Consider the following 19,703-nt stretch of genomic DNA (forward strand, 5'->3'; position numbering starts at 1 on the left):
GAGGTACTGCTTAAAGGGGCAGCACATTTATTTATTTATTTATTTATTTATTTATTTATTAACTTTTATTTACCGACATTCGTGAAGCACATCATGCCGGTTTACAAAGAACTCAGGCGGGAAATACAATGAAACAATATAACAATATAACATTAATAACAGAACCAAAAATCAGAATACAAAAAGAACCAAAAGGGGCAAGGATGGCGAGGGGAGGAAGGGGGGAGGGAGCGGTGGGGGAGGGGGTATGGGAAAGAGGGGATGGGGAGCAGGTGGAAAGGCGTATCTAGATGAAGTATACGACAACAGAAACAAAAATGAAATAAAAAATAGAAGAGGGAGACTATGTACAGTTGAAGTATGTACAGGTACATACCAGCTATATTAATTAGGCGACAGTATTCACTAGGATATAGTTTATTTAAAGGGAATCTGCATATTAATATTAATATTAATCTACATATTAGTAGTTAGTTCAGCTGCCAATTAAAGGAAAACAAAATCATTAATCCTTTTGATTTCCGAGCCAATAAGAAAATTGCTGCTGCTTATTTCCTCTCACTGTTTTGAGTGTAAGGAAAGGAGGGACTGCTTTATTGATACCATCAGAAATATATCACCTCGGCTAAAGCATGAATGTGGTGTAAAGAACTGCATAACTAACTGGAAGGTGTGAATGCAATTCAAAATTTATTCCAAAAAGATATAAGCATGCTAGGAATAAAGAAAGATAAAATAAAGGATACCTAGGAATAACAGTTCAAAGAAAAAGTAGTAGAGTCAAGACACTGGGAAGTTGATCTTCTGAGGATCTGGTTGTCACTGCTGCTGCTGCTTTAAGTGAGAGGATGGGGATACATTTAACAAATTTATTGTATGGCCAACATTTGGTACTCGCTGCTGAGTTGAGGGACCAAGGTTCCGTCCCTGGGTCAGATCTTCCCCCCAGTTCAGCTGGGGCAAGGGAGGGAGGGAAGGGAGTTTCAGTTATTGCAAAATAGTGACACCTAGTGGCCAGATTTAGGGCCCAGGCTTGCAGGGTTATAGAAGGTGCCCTGCTCCATGGCCCCCAGCCAAGGACTTACTGTAATGACTGGACTAAAGTAATTTGGGAGGGAATATAAAAATAGGGGGAAAATAAATCTTTGGATAGTTGCCAATAAAGACTCATGGCACCAAATCCCAACCCAAGCTGGAAGCGCAATGAAGCGGGAGGATCAAAAACCTATTTTCTCTCTCAGGTGATAGCTGCAGCTGGAAATGACAAGGAATGCAGTTGGGCCCTGCAGAGAGGAGCTCAGTGCAGCGTGAATTATGGCAAGGTCAGCTTGAAGGAGGAGCTGAAGAAACTTACAGGAAACCAAGGCGTGGATGTGGTGATTGATGCCATTGGAGGAGATATTTTCAAGGAGGCATTTAGCAGGTACATTTATTAAAATAATACCAGGCCCGCCGCCACTGGGTGTGCACACCTGGGGAGGCAGCAGCAGCAGGGGAGGACATGGGGCCACCAGCGGAACTCAATCCTCCAGCAGCCAAAAATGAGGAAAGGCAGCAGGAGTTTTTCCTGTTAGCTGTGCGTGTGCGCTCTCAGCTTTCCGGCCCCTGCACGCTCACGGTTCTCCAGCCCCCAATCACAAGAAGATCAGCAGAGACAAAGGAAAGACTAGCCTGCGGGGCCATGGTGGAGCTCATTCCACCACGGTCCAAAAGTAAGGGATAAGAATGCCAGTGGGTCCGTAGTGGACCTCATCCCACCACGGCCTGACGTGAACAGGAGGGGGCCTCGGTGGAGCTCATCCCACCATGGCCTGGAGAAAGGAGTGTGTGTGTGTGGGAACCTGTGCATGTTTCTGTGTCAGAGCTTGTATGTGTCTAGGTGAGAGCTTGAATGTGTTGTCTGTGTCAGAGCTTGTGTATGTGCGTATGTTTGTGTGAGAGCTTGAGTGTGTGTCTGTGTCAGGCTTGTGTTCATGTGTATATGTGTCTGTGTGAGTGCCCGTGTGTGTGTACCTGTGAGAATCTGTGTGTTGCATACGGCTCTTAACAGGCATGCACACACACGTGTCTGTGAGGGAGAGAGAGGGTGTGTGTGAGAGCATAGGCATGAATATGAGAGATGTAGTGTGTGAGAGAATTAATATGTGCATATGTATGTATGTGTCTGTGCGTGAAGATAAAGTTTGTGTGGCCCAACTCCCCCCAATGCACGACAATGTCAGAGTACTGGAAATCAAAAGATCCCAGGTATGGAGAGCAGGAGATTTTTTTTAATCCTTATTATTTTAATTATTGGGTATTAGATACTTCGGTATCTAATCTCTTGCTGCAGGACACTTGAGACTTTCTCACTTATACGTTATAATTTTTATGCTCAATAAGACCTGTCAACTTAATTGTTTAAGTCTTTTTTTTTTTTTTTTTTTCTCCTTTATCTTTTGGTCATCAATGTTACAACGTTATTGTTAAATTTTGAACTTATGTACACTGTTCCAAGTTTCATAACCTTGTTCTATGTAATGCCTTTTGGCAATTTTCATGTTCTGTTTCAATGTAAACCGATGTGATCTTTATTTCATATAGGAACACCGGTATATAAAAATCTAAAAATAATAATAATAATAATTTGATGTTTCTGCTGTTTTGAATATGTTGGGGTTTTTTTTTTTGGTAAATATTAGAACATATTTTAATTACTGGATGTTTTTTATTCATCAGATGTTTTGAAATATTTTATTGATGTTTGGGAAATTTTGGATATTCTGTTTAACTGGTTTGAAATATTTATTCTTTTTATGCCTATGATTTTACTATTATGAGTTCTTGATTTTATTATTTAAAGTTATGAAGAATGGTAATGTTTCTGTTTTGAAACAATGAAATTATCCTCCTAACCTCAGTTTCAAAGAGCTATATTCTGACAACAGACGCTATAAAATGACCTCATACTTAGGCATCATCGATTTGTGCTATCACAAAAATGACCAATGATTATACATAAGGCAGAGTTATAAGTGTGATAGCACAAATCGATGATGCCTAGTATGAGGTCATTTTATAGTGTCTATTGTCAGAATATAGCTCTTTGAAATTGAGGTTAGGAGGATAATTTCATTGCTGGTATTCCACTTCACCTGACAAACAATATATATGGAAGACAATGTTTTTTTTCTGACCCAATGTTTCTGTTTTTCCATTGTTGCTCTCCTTAGAGAGGTTGGCTTGTTGTGGGTTCTAGTTCATTTCTTCTCTGCATGTTTCTATTTCTACTTTCTGGTCTCTTTATTCTGGATTTGGTCAGGGTCTGTCTGTGTTTTCCATGTGTGACCGAGGTGAGGTATTCTGCTACCATATAATTTATCTGTAGGGATGTATAGCAGTCTGATCTGTTCTGTTTTCCTAACAGAAGGTGTACTGGTATTATAGGTCCTGGTGTCATATGTGCAGTGTTGCCTTTTCATAGATACGGTTGTTACTGCTTGAGTGCTGGCAGTTAGGGTAGTTTTGGTATGGGAGGTTTACTATATTGTAATGGTAATTCCGTTTATTCATGGCTTTCTGAGGGCCAAGCCCCCACACAGCATGCATAAAAAAAAGGTCTAATTCCATAGGAGCTCCAAGTGTCTTTTTTTTTTGCAGTGTTTTCTGGCTGGCACCAAAGCAGTGCTTTGAAATAATAATATGCATGTTGTCAGTGATGTTTTTGCTTCAGAAGACTGTACTTTTGAATGTCATGTAAAATTTGTTATAAATGCATAATTTAATTGTGTGTATCTGTAAGGGATGTAGGAGTGTGTATGTGTGTTTGTGTAGTGGGGGGTGGCGTGTGTGCAAGGCTGTAAGATTTGCCAAGAGTACCTAATATCCTTCCCTTGACCATGGGTTCCATTTTGGGGGGGGGGGGGTGACAGTTTTTAAAACTAAGATAGCTGGATGGGCCCGGGACGAATGGGGGGGGGGGGGGGGGGGGGCAGCACATTAATTGTTCACACAGGGCAGCAAAAAAGCTAGCACTGGCCCCGAGCAAGACTCCTGATCTGCCAGCTAGACAAATGTAAACAGAACAAAAATAGAATGACCAGGTTCAGATGAATGCCAAAAGAGCAGAACAATATTGCAAAGCAACAGTCAACCTCAGTTGGACAAGTATCTAAATTAGCTGAATGTGGGAAGATGTTGGGTATGTGTCTCGGTTCTCTGAGAAAATTCAGCTCGTATGTTTAGGAAATGTGTAATTAAATGGAAAAGGCACAAGGCCTATTTTTTTTTTTTTTTGTGCTTCTGCTGGGAGAGTGTCAGCCACCTAGAAAATATTTGGTATGTTGGCAACTGTCTGGCTGGTAGAACCAGGCTGTAGTTGTGTTTTTTTTAAGTTGCTGATATTATATTTAAATTGTAGCTGCAAGCAAGAGAAGAAACTGCTGTTCAGGAACCTTTTTATGGCAGAAATTTTTACATGTTCAAAATGAGGCACTCAGAGTTGCTTCCCGAGTGGAAGAAAAAAATCCAGCTAAGGTGGACTGCACTTTAGGTCTAGGCTCACAATCAAGCCGACCCTACTCCTGACAAAGCGTCAAGCTACTCCTGGGGGAATTCTGTGCAGAATTGCCAAATTCTGCGCAGAAAATAGCAGAGGAGACCGCAGTGAAGATGAAGACCTGGCGCGCCATAAGCGGCGAAAAGGGAAGGCCCCCATATGCCATGAACGGACTGTGCTCCGCTCAAGACGAAAATGGAAGGCCCCCGTGTGCCGCAAACGGCGCGCCCGGGCCTTCATCTTCGCCGCGAACAGAGCGCATCCCGCAGCACAAGGGGGCCTTCCCTTTTCACTGCAAACGGCGCGCCGGGCCTTCATCTTTGCCGCAAACAGAGCACGTCCCGCGGCATGCCGGTGAGAGAGAATGTGTGTCAGAGAGGGGAGGGGAGGGTGAGAGAGCAGGAGGGTGTGAGAGAGAGCATGGGGGGGATGCCGGTGAGAGAGAATGTGTGTGTGAGAGAGGGGAGGGTGACAGAGAGCATGGTTGGTAAGAGGGGGGGGGGGGGTGGGGAGTGTGAGAGAGAGCATGGGAGGTAAGAGAGGGTGGGTGGGGGATGATTGAGTGTGGGTTTCAGACAGAGGGAGCCTTTATGAGGGGAGGGGGATGCTGGTGAGAGAGAATGGGTGTGTGAGAGAGGAGAGGGGAGGGTGAGAGACAGCTTGGTTGGTAAGAGGGGGAGTGGGGGGGGGATGCTTGAGTGTGGGTTTCAGAGAGGAAGCCTATATGAGGGGAGGGGTGTGGGGGAGGGGAGGGTGACAGAGCGGGAGGCTGTGAGCGAGAGCATGGGAGGTAAGAGAGGGGGGCTGGTGGGATGCTTGAGTGTGGGTTTCAGAGAGAGGGAGCCTAGTTGAGATTGTGAAGGAGTATGTATGTGTGTGAGAGATAGGTAGCTCGTGTGTATGAAAAAGGGATTGTGTGTATGTGAGGGTGCTAGCCTGTGTGAAGGGATTGTGTATGTGTGAGACAGAGCCTGTATGAAGGGCTGCGTGAGAGAGAGACATTGGTAGCCTGTGTGAGGATGTATGTGTGAAAAGAAAGGGAGCTTGTGTGGGTGTGTATGCAAGAGAGAGGGCCCTGTGTGAGGGGATGTGTGTGTGTGTGCGAGAGTGTGACGGAGCCTGTAGGAGGGTGTTTGTATGTGGAAGGGACACTCTTACAGTGAATTTCTAGGGAAATTCTGCTCAAAATATTTAAAATTCTGCAACTTTAAGTAATAACTTTTTTCTGTAATAATTTAAAATGTAATTACTTAAAGACTGTCATGTAAATTATGTTATTTTGACCAATATAAAGTTTGCAGAATTTTGCAGAATTTTCAGTTTTTGTGCGCAGAATTGTAAATATTTTTGCACAGAATTCCCCCAGGAGTACGTCAGGCCCAGTGTAACTGGATCCAAACAGTTGTTGAGTACATGGCCAAGACTATAAGAGGACATGTAATGTATCATTATCTTGGCTATTCCTCTAGCATCCTCAAAATGTTATGATCCTCTTCGCTTGACTTTCATGAAATAAGAAATGAAAAGAAAAAAATATTTGTATGGTGAGGCCAAAAAGGAAAACTGTAGAAGAATGTGCCAGTTCAGTAATCTTGTTGGAACACAGGTTTCCTTCCAAGGCACAGATTGTAAAGATATTCACAGCCCTGCACACCACAGGGAAATGTGCAGCACTTCAGCTAGACATTGCCGGGGGGGGGGGGGGGGGGGGGGGGGTGATAGTGAGAAATGTGCCATATTCTTTCATAACAGCACCACACCTGAGGAGATCGTGTTATGTGATTGCTAATTTACTCTGTTTTCTCATGAATGACAATACCATTTTTTTAATGTGTTCTGAAAACAGTTGCGCAACTCTGAATTTGTTGGAGATTTCCGACTAGTGGGAGGCTATGACCCTTTGCTATTGGCTAGAGGTCTAGTAGATATGCAGAAGAGGCTGCATCAGAAAGCAGGAGATGGTGAAATGAATTGCATTAGTCTATATCAGTGTTTCCCACCCTTTTCATGCCCAAGGCGCACCTTCATTAACAAAAATATTGTGTGGCACACCAACCTCCACGAAGCAGGCATTGTGGACATAGAAAGGACTCACATGGCCAAAAGAAGAGCTAGGGAAATACCAAAAGCCCTATCAGTCTCTCACCCATGAACCTGTCATTGTGGAAAAAGGAGAAGTTGGTGTGGGGCGGGTAGCGGGCTCAGTTAGTTACCTGGGCTGCTGGATGCAGCTGCCAGAGCTCCTTCACTGCTTTGCTGCTCATAACATTCAAAGTGAGTCAAATCCAGTGTTCAGTGCACACTTTCTCATCTCAGTCGCCTGGGGATAAGACAGAGACTAGAAGAACTAAAAAAAAATGGGGAAGATGAGGAAGTGCTGTGTGCAATATGTGTGCTGAACAAACAGGTCCCAGCTATCTATGCCATGCATGCTATCCATTATTTACCACACAGTGGAGCTCATGTTGTAAGTAGGAAGAAGGGGCACACATGGTTACACGTGTTCTCAGAAAGGAGCTCCTATATATTCAAGAGCCGCCAACTGGTTTCTCTTGTTGCTGCGAATGCTAAGAGCAGAGCCCAGGTGCTGGTCTGGATCTGAGCATCAGGCAGTGGTGACTTTTCTGTGGTACACCTGATCAGGTCTGAAGGCACATTGGTTGGGAGACACTGGTATATATGTTAGTATAATGACACTTAATAAGAATATATTTTCTTTTCCCATTAATAACAATCCTTTTTCTTTTTCCCTCCTCTGCAGTCTGAAATGGGAAGGAAGGATTGTGGTTGTGGGGTTTGCTGGGGGGAACATCCCTTCAATCCCAGCAAATCTGCTTCTCCTCAGGAATGTGTCTGCCCATGGAGTATACTGGGCTCAAAACCGGAAACACAACTTCCCTCTCTTCTCATGGTCCATCTCTTCTGTTCTTAAGCACTGCCAAGAAGGCAAGATTCAGCCTCACATTGGGGCAATGTTCAAACTAGAGGAGGTAAAGATTAGAAGAATCCAGGCTGTTTCTTCTTGGGGTCGGATACTGGGGCTGTCAGTCTGAGGAATTAAAGAACCCAAGTTTAACAAAACAGTTGGGAAAGCTAATATTATACAGTACCTGGGTGCACAAAGTGAGGTTGTTATTAATCTGTTGCAAGGAGTTAGCAATCTGTTGTTATTTAGGAGAGTTGTGGGTGGATCCTTGGACCGGTGGCAGATGACCACGCCCCTGGGGGAAGATCCCGAGAGGGACCACCGGTCAGGCTCAGAGTTAGGAGACAGACACACACTAGTTCTTTTATTAGACAGTATACTGAACCACCAGAGGTGGCAGAGGTGAGCTGGAATGCCCGGCTGGGCTGTAGTCCCTCAGATACTGGAACAGCGATCCCTGGAGGCTGAGCTGTAGAGAAACTGAAATATAGTGAGTAGGCAGGGTATGCAGAGTTCATGGACAGAACCTGATGGTAACACTCACACAATGTCTCATAGAAGCCCAGGAGCTGGAATGAAGTAGGCCCTCGAGGAGCGAGTACCTGGTTCCAGGGAAAGCTCTGAGAGTGTGATGGTAACCCACAGATGTAGTAGACAGCGATGACTTCCAGGCAGAAGTGAATTCCGAAGAAGTCCGGAAACGAGGGCCCTCGAGGAGTGAGTACCGGTTCCAGACTTCAACCTACAAAGAAGAGAGAACGAGGCCCCCAAGGAGGAGGCAGAGTAGCGAAGATAGAACGAATCCTTATCTGTATCCTTATCCTTGCTAACTCGAGTTGTTAGCAATTCAGAGACCTTTAGATATCTGAAGCAGATGACGTCATCTCAGGGGGACGCCCCTGAGGTTCGTGCCACTTCTGGTACTTGAGGCGGGGCCGTGCCATGTGCGCGCGCCCCTAGGCATCATGTCAACATGGCGGTTTGCAGCGTTGGGCCGGTCCGGGGACGCTGGACGAGGACGGCCAAAGAATGCCGCGGCAGCCAGCCTTCCATCAATCCCGGAGGGAGTCACCAATGCGGTAAGGTGGGCGGAGTGGAGACGTCGGGCAGCGACGGTCGCAACAGAGGTATAGTAAGTGGGAGGAAGATAATATTACCTCTCTACCGATCTTTAGTGTGGTCCCACTTTGAGAATTGTGTTCAGTTTGGAGACCACATCTACAAAAGGATATTGATAAGGTAGAGGCAATTTCAAGGAATTCCATCAAAGTAGTGCTTGGATTTGCACTACATACTAAATGCAGAGAGAGTGAAGAGCTATACTCTCTAAAAGAAAGAAGGAAAGATAATACAGTGGTTTCTTCTTTCTCTTCACCTTGTTCACATACCTGACAGAATGGTTTGTTACTATTTCAGTGCTCCTATTTATTATTCTTCATTGATCCTCTGTATCTCTTAGATCCCCTATTCCTGACAAAGCTTCCTTAATATAATAATTTTCTTAAAGTCATCCCTTTTGATATTTAGAGCTTTTTTTTTTTTAGTATAGTTTGGTTCTGATTCGGTATTTACATTGAATCTCAGAACACAATGGTCCTGGATCCCAGCTTATCTCCTTTCATGTCCACAGCAATACTGTTGCTTTGTCAGTAGCAAGACCAGTGTCACCTCATCACAAGTTGTCTCCTCAACTAGTTGCTTGAAAGAAACTTCTTGTAAGGATTTCAATATCCTAGTTGATCCAGCCCCAGGGACTGTTCACTCTGCATCTGATAGATTTAGGTGCCTCTGCATGCTATTCCTTGGTTAGCTTCTATCATGTTCATATTTACCTCTTCCCCTTGTGTTGGCAGCCTGTAGATTATACATACTGTCACGATCACGCCCCTCCGCTCAGCACGCTGTGGAGCTTTGCTGGGCTTCAGGCCTCCGGCTCAGCTTATATACAAGGTCCCGTCCACTTGTACAGCTCATGCACAGCATTGCTAGGGACTCCTCCAACATCTAGTCAGAGTGCCAGGCCTAGTCCTGGCACTCCCAAACAGTACACAGGAAAAAAGGGCTTTATCACAAAAAGGGTTTAATGTAGTCCTGCAGCCCCACCGGCTGCAGCCCTGCAACCATGCCTGGTTGATCTTACAAACCCCAAGCCTAACTGTTTAGGTTCTCTTTAGCAAGCTCAGAGTTAAACAGCATTCAAACCATAATTTCCTTCCAACCTCTCTTAAACACCCTTGTATAAACCCAGGATTTACCATCCCCCAACCTCCTGGTTATTCCACCTCCATAGAGGAACAGCTGGAGCTTTCCTCTCCCCAGCTTACCTCCATCTCCTCCTCCAGAGACTCTGAGGAGCCGGGTTTTTGTGCCCAGCTCCACCATGGCGGCACGCCCTCTTCCTCAGCTTCCATAGACTCTGCTGAGTCATAGGGATCAGCTCCAATTTCCTCCACCTGTTCCTGCTCACTCTCCAGCCAGGGGTCAGGTGTCGGTTCAGGGAACCTGGGAAGTGTAGTCTTTGCTACCTTCCTCAGCGCCCTCCGGTGGCTAGGGTTGGTACTGCCAGCTTCTGCTTTTCTGTGTCCCGGCTGTTTCTGCCCCTGGCCAGGTCATACTGCATCACAATACATAGATATTAGATTCTTTAAGCTTCTTCAGGACAACCCACAGAAACTTGCTGCTCCTCATTCACTTACTATCTTAAAGGATTTTATTTTGTCCATAACATACAAAGCTACTCCTCCCCCTTTTTTACTTATCTATTCCTTTCTGAAAAGAATATATCCTGCTATAATCACTTCCAGTTGTGAATATCATTGAACTATCATTCAGTTTTGGCAGCCACATCCATGTCCCCTTCCACAATGTGGGAATGTTTGTTAGATAGACTGCGTATTTGTACACATGACTTTCCAAGTTGTTTTTTTACCTTCCTCTCTTGTTTTCTACCTCTTTCTTTCAAGGAATTGCGCTAGTCCTCCCATTGCTATTTGATCAGTCTCCTTGCTTTCCCCAATTCACAGTCTTCTAATTTTCATCTGCTATTTTATTTGCTTTTCGATTTACTATTGCTTCAGTGTATCCACTTACTGTTGCAGGACTGTCAGTATATATCCTTATTCTAAAAACTTCATTCTGATTACTGTGTATCCTACTTACCTGCAGGCTTTTTCCACCATCTCCTTATGAACATCGTTTAAAGCCTTACTCACTAGGTTGGCGAGTCTGAGCAAAAATACTCTTTCCATATCTTGAAAGGCATATCCCAAACTTTACTCAACAGACTTTCTTCATTAAATATCAGAACATGATCCAAGAATCCAAATCATTGACACCATTCATACAGCCATATTTTTTTTTCCAGGATGAATCTGTTCATTGCCATGCCTTTACCCATGACTGGAAGGATAAACAAGAATATCACCTGTACCCCTGCCTCTTAATCATACTTGAAATCCTTTCTCATCTGCTTAGGATAATATCTTGCTCTAGCATTGGTGCCTACCTGAATGAAGTGCATGGAATGGTGGTCAGAGGGTCAGATAAGTGTTAGCAATCTGTAATGTCTTGGTTTATGGGCTCCTGGCATGCAACATGCTTCCTTGGCCAGCATGTAGATGGGTTGTTCTATCCCACTCAGAGGAGAGTCATCACCACCAACAACTCTCTCCTTTTCTTTGATGTGGCCTCTGAGGTACTCTGCTTCCACTTTTTTTTTCCTGTCAGTGACTGCATATCAGTTCCATAATTGAATCGATGGAGCTAAGGGACAGTGTGCTTTGCAGCTACCTTACAGTTTTTGTGAAATGGGATGCAAAGTTTTCTTTCTTCTATGGTTCCTCTGTTGACTTCTCTAGTCTGCTCATAATCATGGACATTGATTTCTCAGTATATAACTTGTCAATAAAAACTTCAATCTTCCTGGATGCTCCTCAACCTGGCCACCTCCTTTTGCAGCTCCCTTACCTGGTCCCTGAGGGATTTCAGTAACTGGTACATCTCACAGTGGATATTCTCCAAGGACAAGCAGGATGCAGTCCTCACACATGGGTGACATCATCCAGTGGAGCCCAGTATGGAAAACTTGTCAAAGTCTCTAGAACTTTGATTGAACCTGTTTGAGCATTCTTAGGCATGCATTATACCACACAGCCAAGTGGGGGTCCCTTCAGTCTTTTCTTTTCCACGGAGCCTGGTGTTTTCTGGTCGAGACTGGTCTTTCTGTTTTCTCCTTTTCTGGAGTTTTCACTGATTTTTCCTGGTGTGTTTCGACTTTAAACCAGGGAGACCCTGCGATCAATGCAGGATCCTCCCAGATCTCCCCTTATAAATCCTTAGATAGGGTTTTTGATGTTTGGGTAAGTTTCCTTTCGTGTTGATCCCCTGGGGTGGTAGTGCACTCAGTGCCCACTGACCATCGGTGGCCACTGCCATTGAATTTGATATTGCGTTCTTTTTATTTTGTGACACCATGTCCTCATGAGAGTTCCAGCGATGCCCTCAGTGCTAGAGGACTATGTATATCTTGGACCACATGATAGATGTATTCTCTGTCTGGGGGCATTGCATGACATCAGGGGTTGCCTCAGCTACACTCAAATGACTCACAAAAGATGCTGGGCCCAATTGGAGATGATGGACCAGCTCTTCTGGCTCCAGAAGACCAATGCATTGACTTCAAGGGACTTTGGAGCTGTACCGATGGCTGTCGAGCCATTGACATCGGCAGGGCCATCAGCTTCATCGGCGATCCCATGGTGAGGAATGGCAATCTTCAGTTCCCATGGGTTTGCAACAGCCTCCATTGGTCCCGATGCCCATCACCGATCATCCTTTCAGCTCTGAAGAAGATCCGGTCACGCCTCCTGGATCCCAGTCCATCTTGCCATCAGTAATCTTTGAGGAGGAACTGGAGAAGTGAGTGCGGCAGGCCATGGAGAAGGTGCTGCATGGCCTTGGTGTCAGTGCACCAATGGCACCGTTGCTTGCACGTCATTCCTCAAGCCACTGCTTGGCTCTCTGCATGTGCTTCTCAGAGTGCTACTGACATCTTCACCATTGTCACTGCCTGTGTCCAGTCCCAACAGACCAGCTGGATCGGTTCCTATAATGCTAGAAGTGGGCCAAATGCCTTGGGATCCATCCCCTATCAATGACAGTGATGATGATCCCTGTGACCCCTGTAGGGGAGGCTCCTCAGATGCTTTGGATGACAATGCATTTGAAGGGCTTCTCTACGAACCTTTTCCTCCTGACTTCAGAAGGAAGTCTCTTCTGGAAGACCTCTCTTTCACAGGTTTTGTCAGGTTGATGGCAGAAGCCATTCTGTTTACATTGCAGACAGAGGAAGATACTTAGCACAGATGCTGGATATCCTCCAGTACATGTAGCCTCCTAAGGAGACCATGGCAGTCCAAGTACCCAAGATCCTTATGGTGTTACTAATGAGTATGTGGGAGAACCTGTTAATAAGAAAGCGGACTTGATTTATCTTGTCCAAAAGGCTCCCAGATTCGTTAAGCATCAGATGACACACCAATTGGTCATCGAATCCACTCTCAAAAAGGCCAAGCAACTTTGGACCCATTCCTCTGTGCCCCTGGGGAAGGATCTGGGAGCCATGGATATGCTTGGGAGGAAAATGTTTCAGAGAGCTATGCTCATTGCCCACATTGTGACCTACCAGCTCTTCATGGGCCAATACATGCGAGACATCCTGAAGCAGGTCCAGGAAGTAGCTTAGCAAATGCCTCAAGACACCCTCTAATTGCTGGTGCATAAGGGTCTGGAGAGCAGGAAACACTGGGTTCACTCAACATATGATGTTTTCAAAGTGCTTCTATTTGAGCTCTCCTCCCTCTTAATGGCCAGAGTGGTCAAGCCCCTTCTACCAGGGTAGAGAGGGTGGAGATTTTATTTCCAGTACTTCCTGATTCCAAAGAAAACAGGGGGACTCCATCCCATCCTAGTCCTAAGGGTCTTGAACAAATTTCTAAGAAGAGAAAAGTTCAAGATTGTTTCCTTGGGCACTATGATCCCTTTCCTGCAAAAAGAGGATTAACTATGCTCTCTTGATCTAAAGGATGCATATACTCACATTGAGATATTCCCTAGCCACCGGAAGTATGTCTGATTCATAGTGGGAAAACAGTACTTCCAGTACTACATTCTGCCATTTGGGCTAGCTTCTGCCCTGCAGGTCTTTACAAAATGCTTAACCATGGTGGCAGTGAACCTTCACAGTCTGGGAGTCCACATTTTCCCCTACCTGGATGATTGTCTGGTCAAGAGAACCTCTCAGACTGGGGCCAAAGGGTCCATACACTTGAAAGTAGACCATGTTGGAGTTGTTAGGGTTTGTCATCAACCTCTCCAAGTCCCATTTCAGCCCATCATCTCAATTGAACTTCATCGGAGCCCTGCTAGATATGGATCAGACCAGGGCCTTCCTGCTGCGGCAACAGGCCATCACCTTGATGAACATCACAGTGGAGATTCAAAAAAGCCAGCAAGTATCAGCATGGTATATGTTGAGACTGTTAGGCCATATGGCCATAACAGTACATGTTACTCCCTCTGCACGCCTGCACATGCGGAGAGCCCAGTGGACCCTAAGGTCTCAGTGGGTTCAGGCCACTCAGGATCTGTGGAACTGCATCAGAGTCACTTCATTCCTCCAGACTCTTTATGCTAGTGACGGGAATTTTGCAATTTGTAATGGAAATTGTCTTCCAAATTCCTCAGGTTCAAATTAACCTAAAAACGGATGTGCCACCCTAGGCTGGGGAGCCTATGTAGATGGGCCCAGCACCCAGGGTCTCTGGTCTGCCCAGGAACATCTCTGTGAAATCAACTTCCTGGAGTTCTGGGTGATCAGGTAAGGGCTGTGGTCTTTCAAAGATCATCTTTCCAACAAAATCGTGTTGATCCTGACAGACAACCAGATGTACTGCAGAGATACGGGCTCTTACCTCCAGTGTTAAAGAGGTGGTCCAGATATGATTATGATGGTACTCAGGGCCACGAATCTGGCTGGTGCAGAGAATGGTATAGCGGATAAACTAAGTTGCTTCCTCAGACCCCCATGAACGGTTTCTGGATCAGGGGGAAGCAAACTGGATTTTCTGTCTCTGGTGAAGCTCAGTGGTGGAAATGTTCATGGCTCCTTGGAACAGGAAAGTTCCTCATTTCTGCTCTTTTGCCCTTCATTGGGACCAGGGCCTTCTACGTGTATCTTTCAGCTCAGGGAGGACAAAAGAACTATGATTCACATAGTCTCCTATTGGCTAAGACAGGTCTGGTTTCCACTCCTTCGGGAGTTCATCCGGAAACCGATCAGACTGGGGACTTTCCCAGATCTCATCACTCAGGATCGGGGCAGAGTGCAACATCCCAACCTTTAGGCTCTGTTGCTTACAGCTTGGATATTGAGAGGTTGAGTTTACAATCACTCAATCTATAGGAAGATGTGTCTCATGTCATCTTAGCTTATAGAAAGCCTTCCACCAGAAATGTTCCTTGGACTGAAAAGGAAGAAGATTTCTGTGGGAATTGTGCAAAAGGACTTAGACCTTTTCTCCTGCTCAATACAAAACCTGCTTGACTACTTTCTATACCTCTCTGAAGCTGGTGTCAAGACCTATTCAGTTAGGGTTCATCTGACTGTGTTTGGCACATATCACCATGGTATAGAGGGTAAGCTTATCTCTGTACAACCTATGGTTGTACGTTCCATGCAGGGTCTGCTTCAGATGAAGCGTCCCCTGCGGTCTCCCAGTGCATCCTGGGACCTCAAGGTGTTTGTTGCTCAACTGATGAAAGCTCCATTTGAGCCACTGAAGTATCTGACCTGGAAGGTCATTTTGGGGTTTTTTTGGCGGTCACTTCATCACGCAGGGTCAGTGAGCTCCAGATTTTAGTGACTTATTCACCTTACATTAAATTTTTTTACAATAGGGTACATGCACAAGACCACCTTAGGTTCCTGCCTAAGCTGGTATCGGACTTCCATCTTAACTAGTCCATTGTCCTGCCAACATTCATACCAAGCGAACAAGGCCTGCACAGTTTGGACTGCAAGAGATCATTAGCCTGGGGATCACCATTGGCAAGCAGATGCTTTCCAATTGGCTAGCAGACTACATCTCCTTCTGTTATACCCAGGCCATATTGCATCTTGGGGACATATCAAGGCTCACTCTGTTCGAGCCATGGCAGCATCAGTGACCCACTTGCAAGCAGTCCCCATGGAGGAGATCTACAGAGCTGCAACCTGGAGTTTCATCCACTCATTGAAATCACATTACTGTTTAGACAGGGATGGCCGATGCGACAGCAGGTTTGGCCAGTCTGTCCTTTGGAACTTGTTTGAGGTTTAGAACCAAACTCTGATCCCACCTAGGGCAAGTTCCATTCCATTTTCTGCAGGTCTATATGTTTGCTTCTTGCTCCCGTCTTAAAAGCTTCCTATTGCTCCTCCCCGTCATTAAGGCCTATTGTCAGCTGTGAAAAGCTTTCCACAAAGTCCATAACACTAAAAGAAATCTTTTATTTATATAAATATATATAGTATATAAATACTGGCACAAACTCACTTCTAAAACACAGGGTATGACTAAAAATATAATTATACTGAAAAATAAAAAAGAAGGGTAATCCCTTAAATTTTAATTAAATTCAAAAAAATATGTAATAGACCATTTCAAAAAAGAGTAACACCTCTCTGGTCAATAACAAACACACTAAAAAGAGGTGCAAAAAAATTATCTTAATCTCAATAATCACAAAAATCCTTTTAAATATTATATTATAAATACTGTCATACCCTATTTCTCCATACATAGTTGGTTATCAGATCAAATAAGGTGCCAAGATTTAATCTCTTGCTCGCAATGGGCTTCAGGCAATATCAATATAAATGCACCAATAGAGCAAATCATTGGCCATAGATTCTCCCTATTTTTTATGCTCATGACAAATATACAAATTTTTCTTTTATTGTTATAATCCACTATCCACCCCACTTTCTCAAGACTCGACATGGGCCATGTTTCGGGAAAATATGCCTTCATCAGGAGTTCATTCAAATATTATATTTCGAGAAAACAGTGTATTTACGCCAAAACCTCCTCCAGCCCATATCTAAACAGCAGACATATAATCAAAGAGTACTGACACTATTATGAGTCTTGAATCGAGTTTTGAATCTTCTTTATAATCTTGAATGTTCGCCGTTTAGCGTCTTAAGAGTCAAAGCTAAGTAAAAATCCTGGCAGTCATGCTGTGTTGTTGAGATTGATAATAGAAGATTTAAAAAAAAAATGTTTTTAACTTTTGACAAATGTGGGTTGGATAGTGGATTATAACAGTAAAAGAAAAATTTCTATATTGTCACGAGTGTAAAAAATATGAGGAATCTGTGTTAAATGATTTGCTTTATTGTGCTTTTCTACTGATATTGCTTGAAGCCCATTGCGGGCAAGAGACAGTGGATTAAATCTTGGCACCTTATTTGATCTGATACCATATTTCTCCATACATAATTGGTTATGACAGTATTTATAATATACTATTTAAAAGGATTTTTGTGATTATTATGATTGATAAATTTTTTTTGTATGTTTGTTATAGGCCATTACAAAACCATAACTAGCCTTATTCAAAGTCCTTTATTACAAATGTGACAAAACTTAATATTCAAAAATAACAAACCAACCGTTCTTTCTACTCATTCATACACCTGACACACCAATCATCCAACATCATATCGTGGTAAAAGTTGCCTACTACAATGAACCACAGTTAGGTAACAGTAACTGTGTCTCAGAGCACTCCTAGGACAGGAGATAGATAAAAAGGACACCTCCCATTGGGAAGTGTCTGAAAACTAATACACTTCTTGTTTACCACCTCATTATCCGGTATCTGTGGAGACACTGATATCAGTAGTAAGGACACTTTCTGGGTTTTAGATATCTATCTGTCTATCATATACTAGTAGTAAAAGCCTGTTCAAGGGTGAGGAAATACTATGAAGTGTAGAAAGTGCATATTGAGATGTGTTGTATTAGAGAGTGCAGGCTAAGCTCAGGTGTGGTAGTAGAAAAGGGATTGGACAATTCAGAGAAAGAGACGGGCGGAGCCAGAAAGTACAGGCTAGAGAGCAGGGCTGAGCTCAATTTCCATATGTAATGGTAGACAGCGGTTTGGATAGTACAGAGAGAGAGAGAGAGGGGTGGTGCTGGAGAGCAGGGAAGAGGAGAGTACAGAGAGAGGGGTGGAGCTCAATTTCCATAAAGAGAAAGGTGGATCTGGAGAGTACACGGAGGAGAGAAGTGCAGAGCTCAATTTGCGTACCAGCAATGCAGTTGTGGAGTAACTGTCCTTTTTATTATAATATAAATATATATAAAATCTCTTTATATAGTATATTACTATATAAAGCAAACACTAATGCAATATGAAAGTGGAAATAGATTTTTTGTTTATTTTTAAATTATTTTTTAACAAACATTCAAAACTCCATACAAGAAAGTATAAAATCCATTCTAAAACAATACCACCATTTTAAAATCTACTATAGCTGAAAAATCAACTGAATTTGTAAGTTCCATGTTCATATTGTTCTAATGTGGATAAAATCATAGTCTCAATATGTTAAAGGACATCCAGTCCCTTTTCCAAATGTCCAAAGAAATACTGTACCTCTGAACCCAAATCAAGACTGGCAGAATGTTCAATGGGAGAGTCTAAAATCTTTAGAAGGTTCAGTTCATTTACTTTGACAGGACCTGCTCATTCCTCTAAAAGGCCCATGTTTACTTGGTGCTGGCTTCATCAGGAGGAAGAGACCATGTTGAGAAGATACCACTTCGCAGTTTTTCTAACATTTATTTATAGTGCTTTCACTTACTAACATTGATATCCGCAACCCACCTATTGAACATCAAACATATTTACAATATTCCAGAAATGATGGATGGGTTACCAGATTAAATCTTTTAACAGTAAGTATGTTCATTAACGGTTTGAAACCTGCAAACAAACATTTACAAAAAAATCTTTGACAACCCAATGGGGAATCAAACTGTTAATTTTATGATAAAAAATACTCATTATGCTAACGTTTCAAGCAACTTGAGCATTCTAAAACACAGCACCATTCTCACAGAGCTTACCTCACCCTTCCATCTTTATACTTCAGCTTTCAAAAACCATGAGGAGGCTGGAAAACCATTGAGAGAAATGAACAGCTTTAATCTCCTATTCTACAGCTGGTAAAGATATATGCACGCCAAGTCAAAAAGATGCTAAATTACCAATGACGTCAAACATTATATGCATTCTCAAAGAGCTGCATTTTCTATAGGAAAACTTCCCATTCTGTCATGGAGTTTAGATCGTATGACATGAAAAATTGTTCTGTGCACTGTAGTTGTAGTGAGATATTACCACCACACAATAATATAAGTTGCAATTGCAGCAAAGAATGGCCAAGTTCCTGCCAGTGCTTAACTAGCATGGCGTTCATTTTATTAGTGCAGATACAGCTCTTGTGCTATATTATACACATTTTAATAGGCAGTTTTGTATGGCCTATGTATAGCTTTTGACAGGGAAATTGAATGGCCTAATACACCTGAGAGGTGTTTCAGTCAAAGTGACCGCACAGTTACCTTGCTAAACCAGGATGTTTAAAGATTCTAATTTGAAGTATGTTCTTGCAAGCTACACAGTTATTGCAGGCAAATTGGCCATATTCAACTTGACTATCATGACTTATCAATCGGGGTAATGTAGACATAAGTTTAACTCAAAGCTTGTGGCCATGTGTGTGGGCAAATAGAGGGGATTCTTAAAAATCTGATGTAAAGATAAAACATGCCAGTGTCTTGAAAATGATTCTTTAAATAGAATCAGATTTATTAGAAAAAGGTAAAATACAAACTGGACAATCAGGAGAAGGTAGTGATTGATTTGTAAGCAAAAGATCTCTGTTTGCATATAATGTTCTTTTAAATGCCCATTTTAAAACTTTTGATTGGTAGCCTGACATCATAAACCTGTTCATGTGCTGAGATTGAATTGTATATTCTTCTGTTGAGTCACAGAGATGTCTTAACCTCAAAACTTGTCCCACAGGTATATTTGGAGGCTATATTGATGACTACTGTTAAAATAAAAGAGGGTATTTCTAACTGGGGGCTTAGAGAAAATAGTAGTGGCCAAGCATCCTTCTTG

General features: G+C 43.2%; 1 protein-coding gene across 5 annotated transcripts in view; it reads left to right on the top strand.

Moving 5' to 3' along the window:
- The window catches only part of LOC115100297 (quinone oxidoreductase-like protein 2), a 72,891-nt gene that overhangs the window by 50,748 nt on the left and 2,440 nt on the right, over positions 1-19,703 (top strand). For all 5 annotated transcript variants that reach the window (XM_029618688.1, XM_029618692.1, XM_029618690.1 and 2 more), the window contains 2 exons: positions 1,242-1,423; positions 7,299-7,527. In XM_029618688.1, coding sequence (XP_029474548.1) covers positions 1,242-1,423; positions 7,299-7,527 — 411 coding nt within the window. The remainder of the gene's footprint in view (positions 1-1,241; positions 1,424-7,298; positions 7,528-19,703) is intronic.

This window comes from Rhinatrema bivittatum, chromosome 10 (assembly GCF_901001135.1).
Source record: "Rhinatrema bivittatum chromosome 10, aRhiBiv1.1, whole genome shotgun sequence".
Lineage (NCBI taxonomy): Eukaryota > Metazoa > Chordata > Amphibia > Gymnophiona > Rhinatrematidae > Rhinatrema > Rhinatrema bivittatum.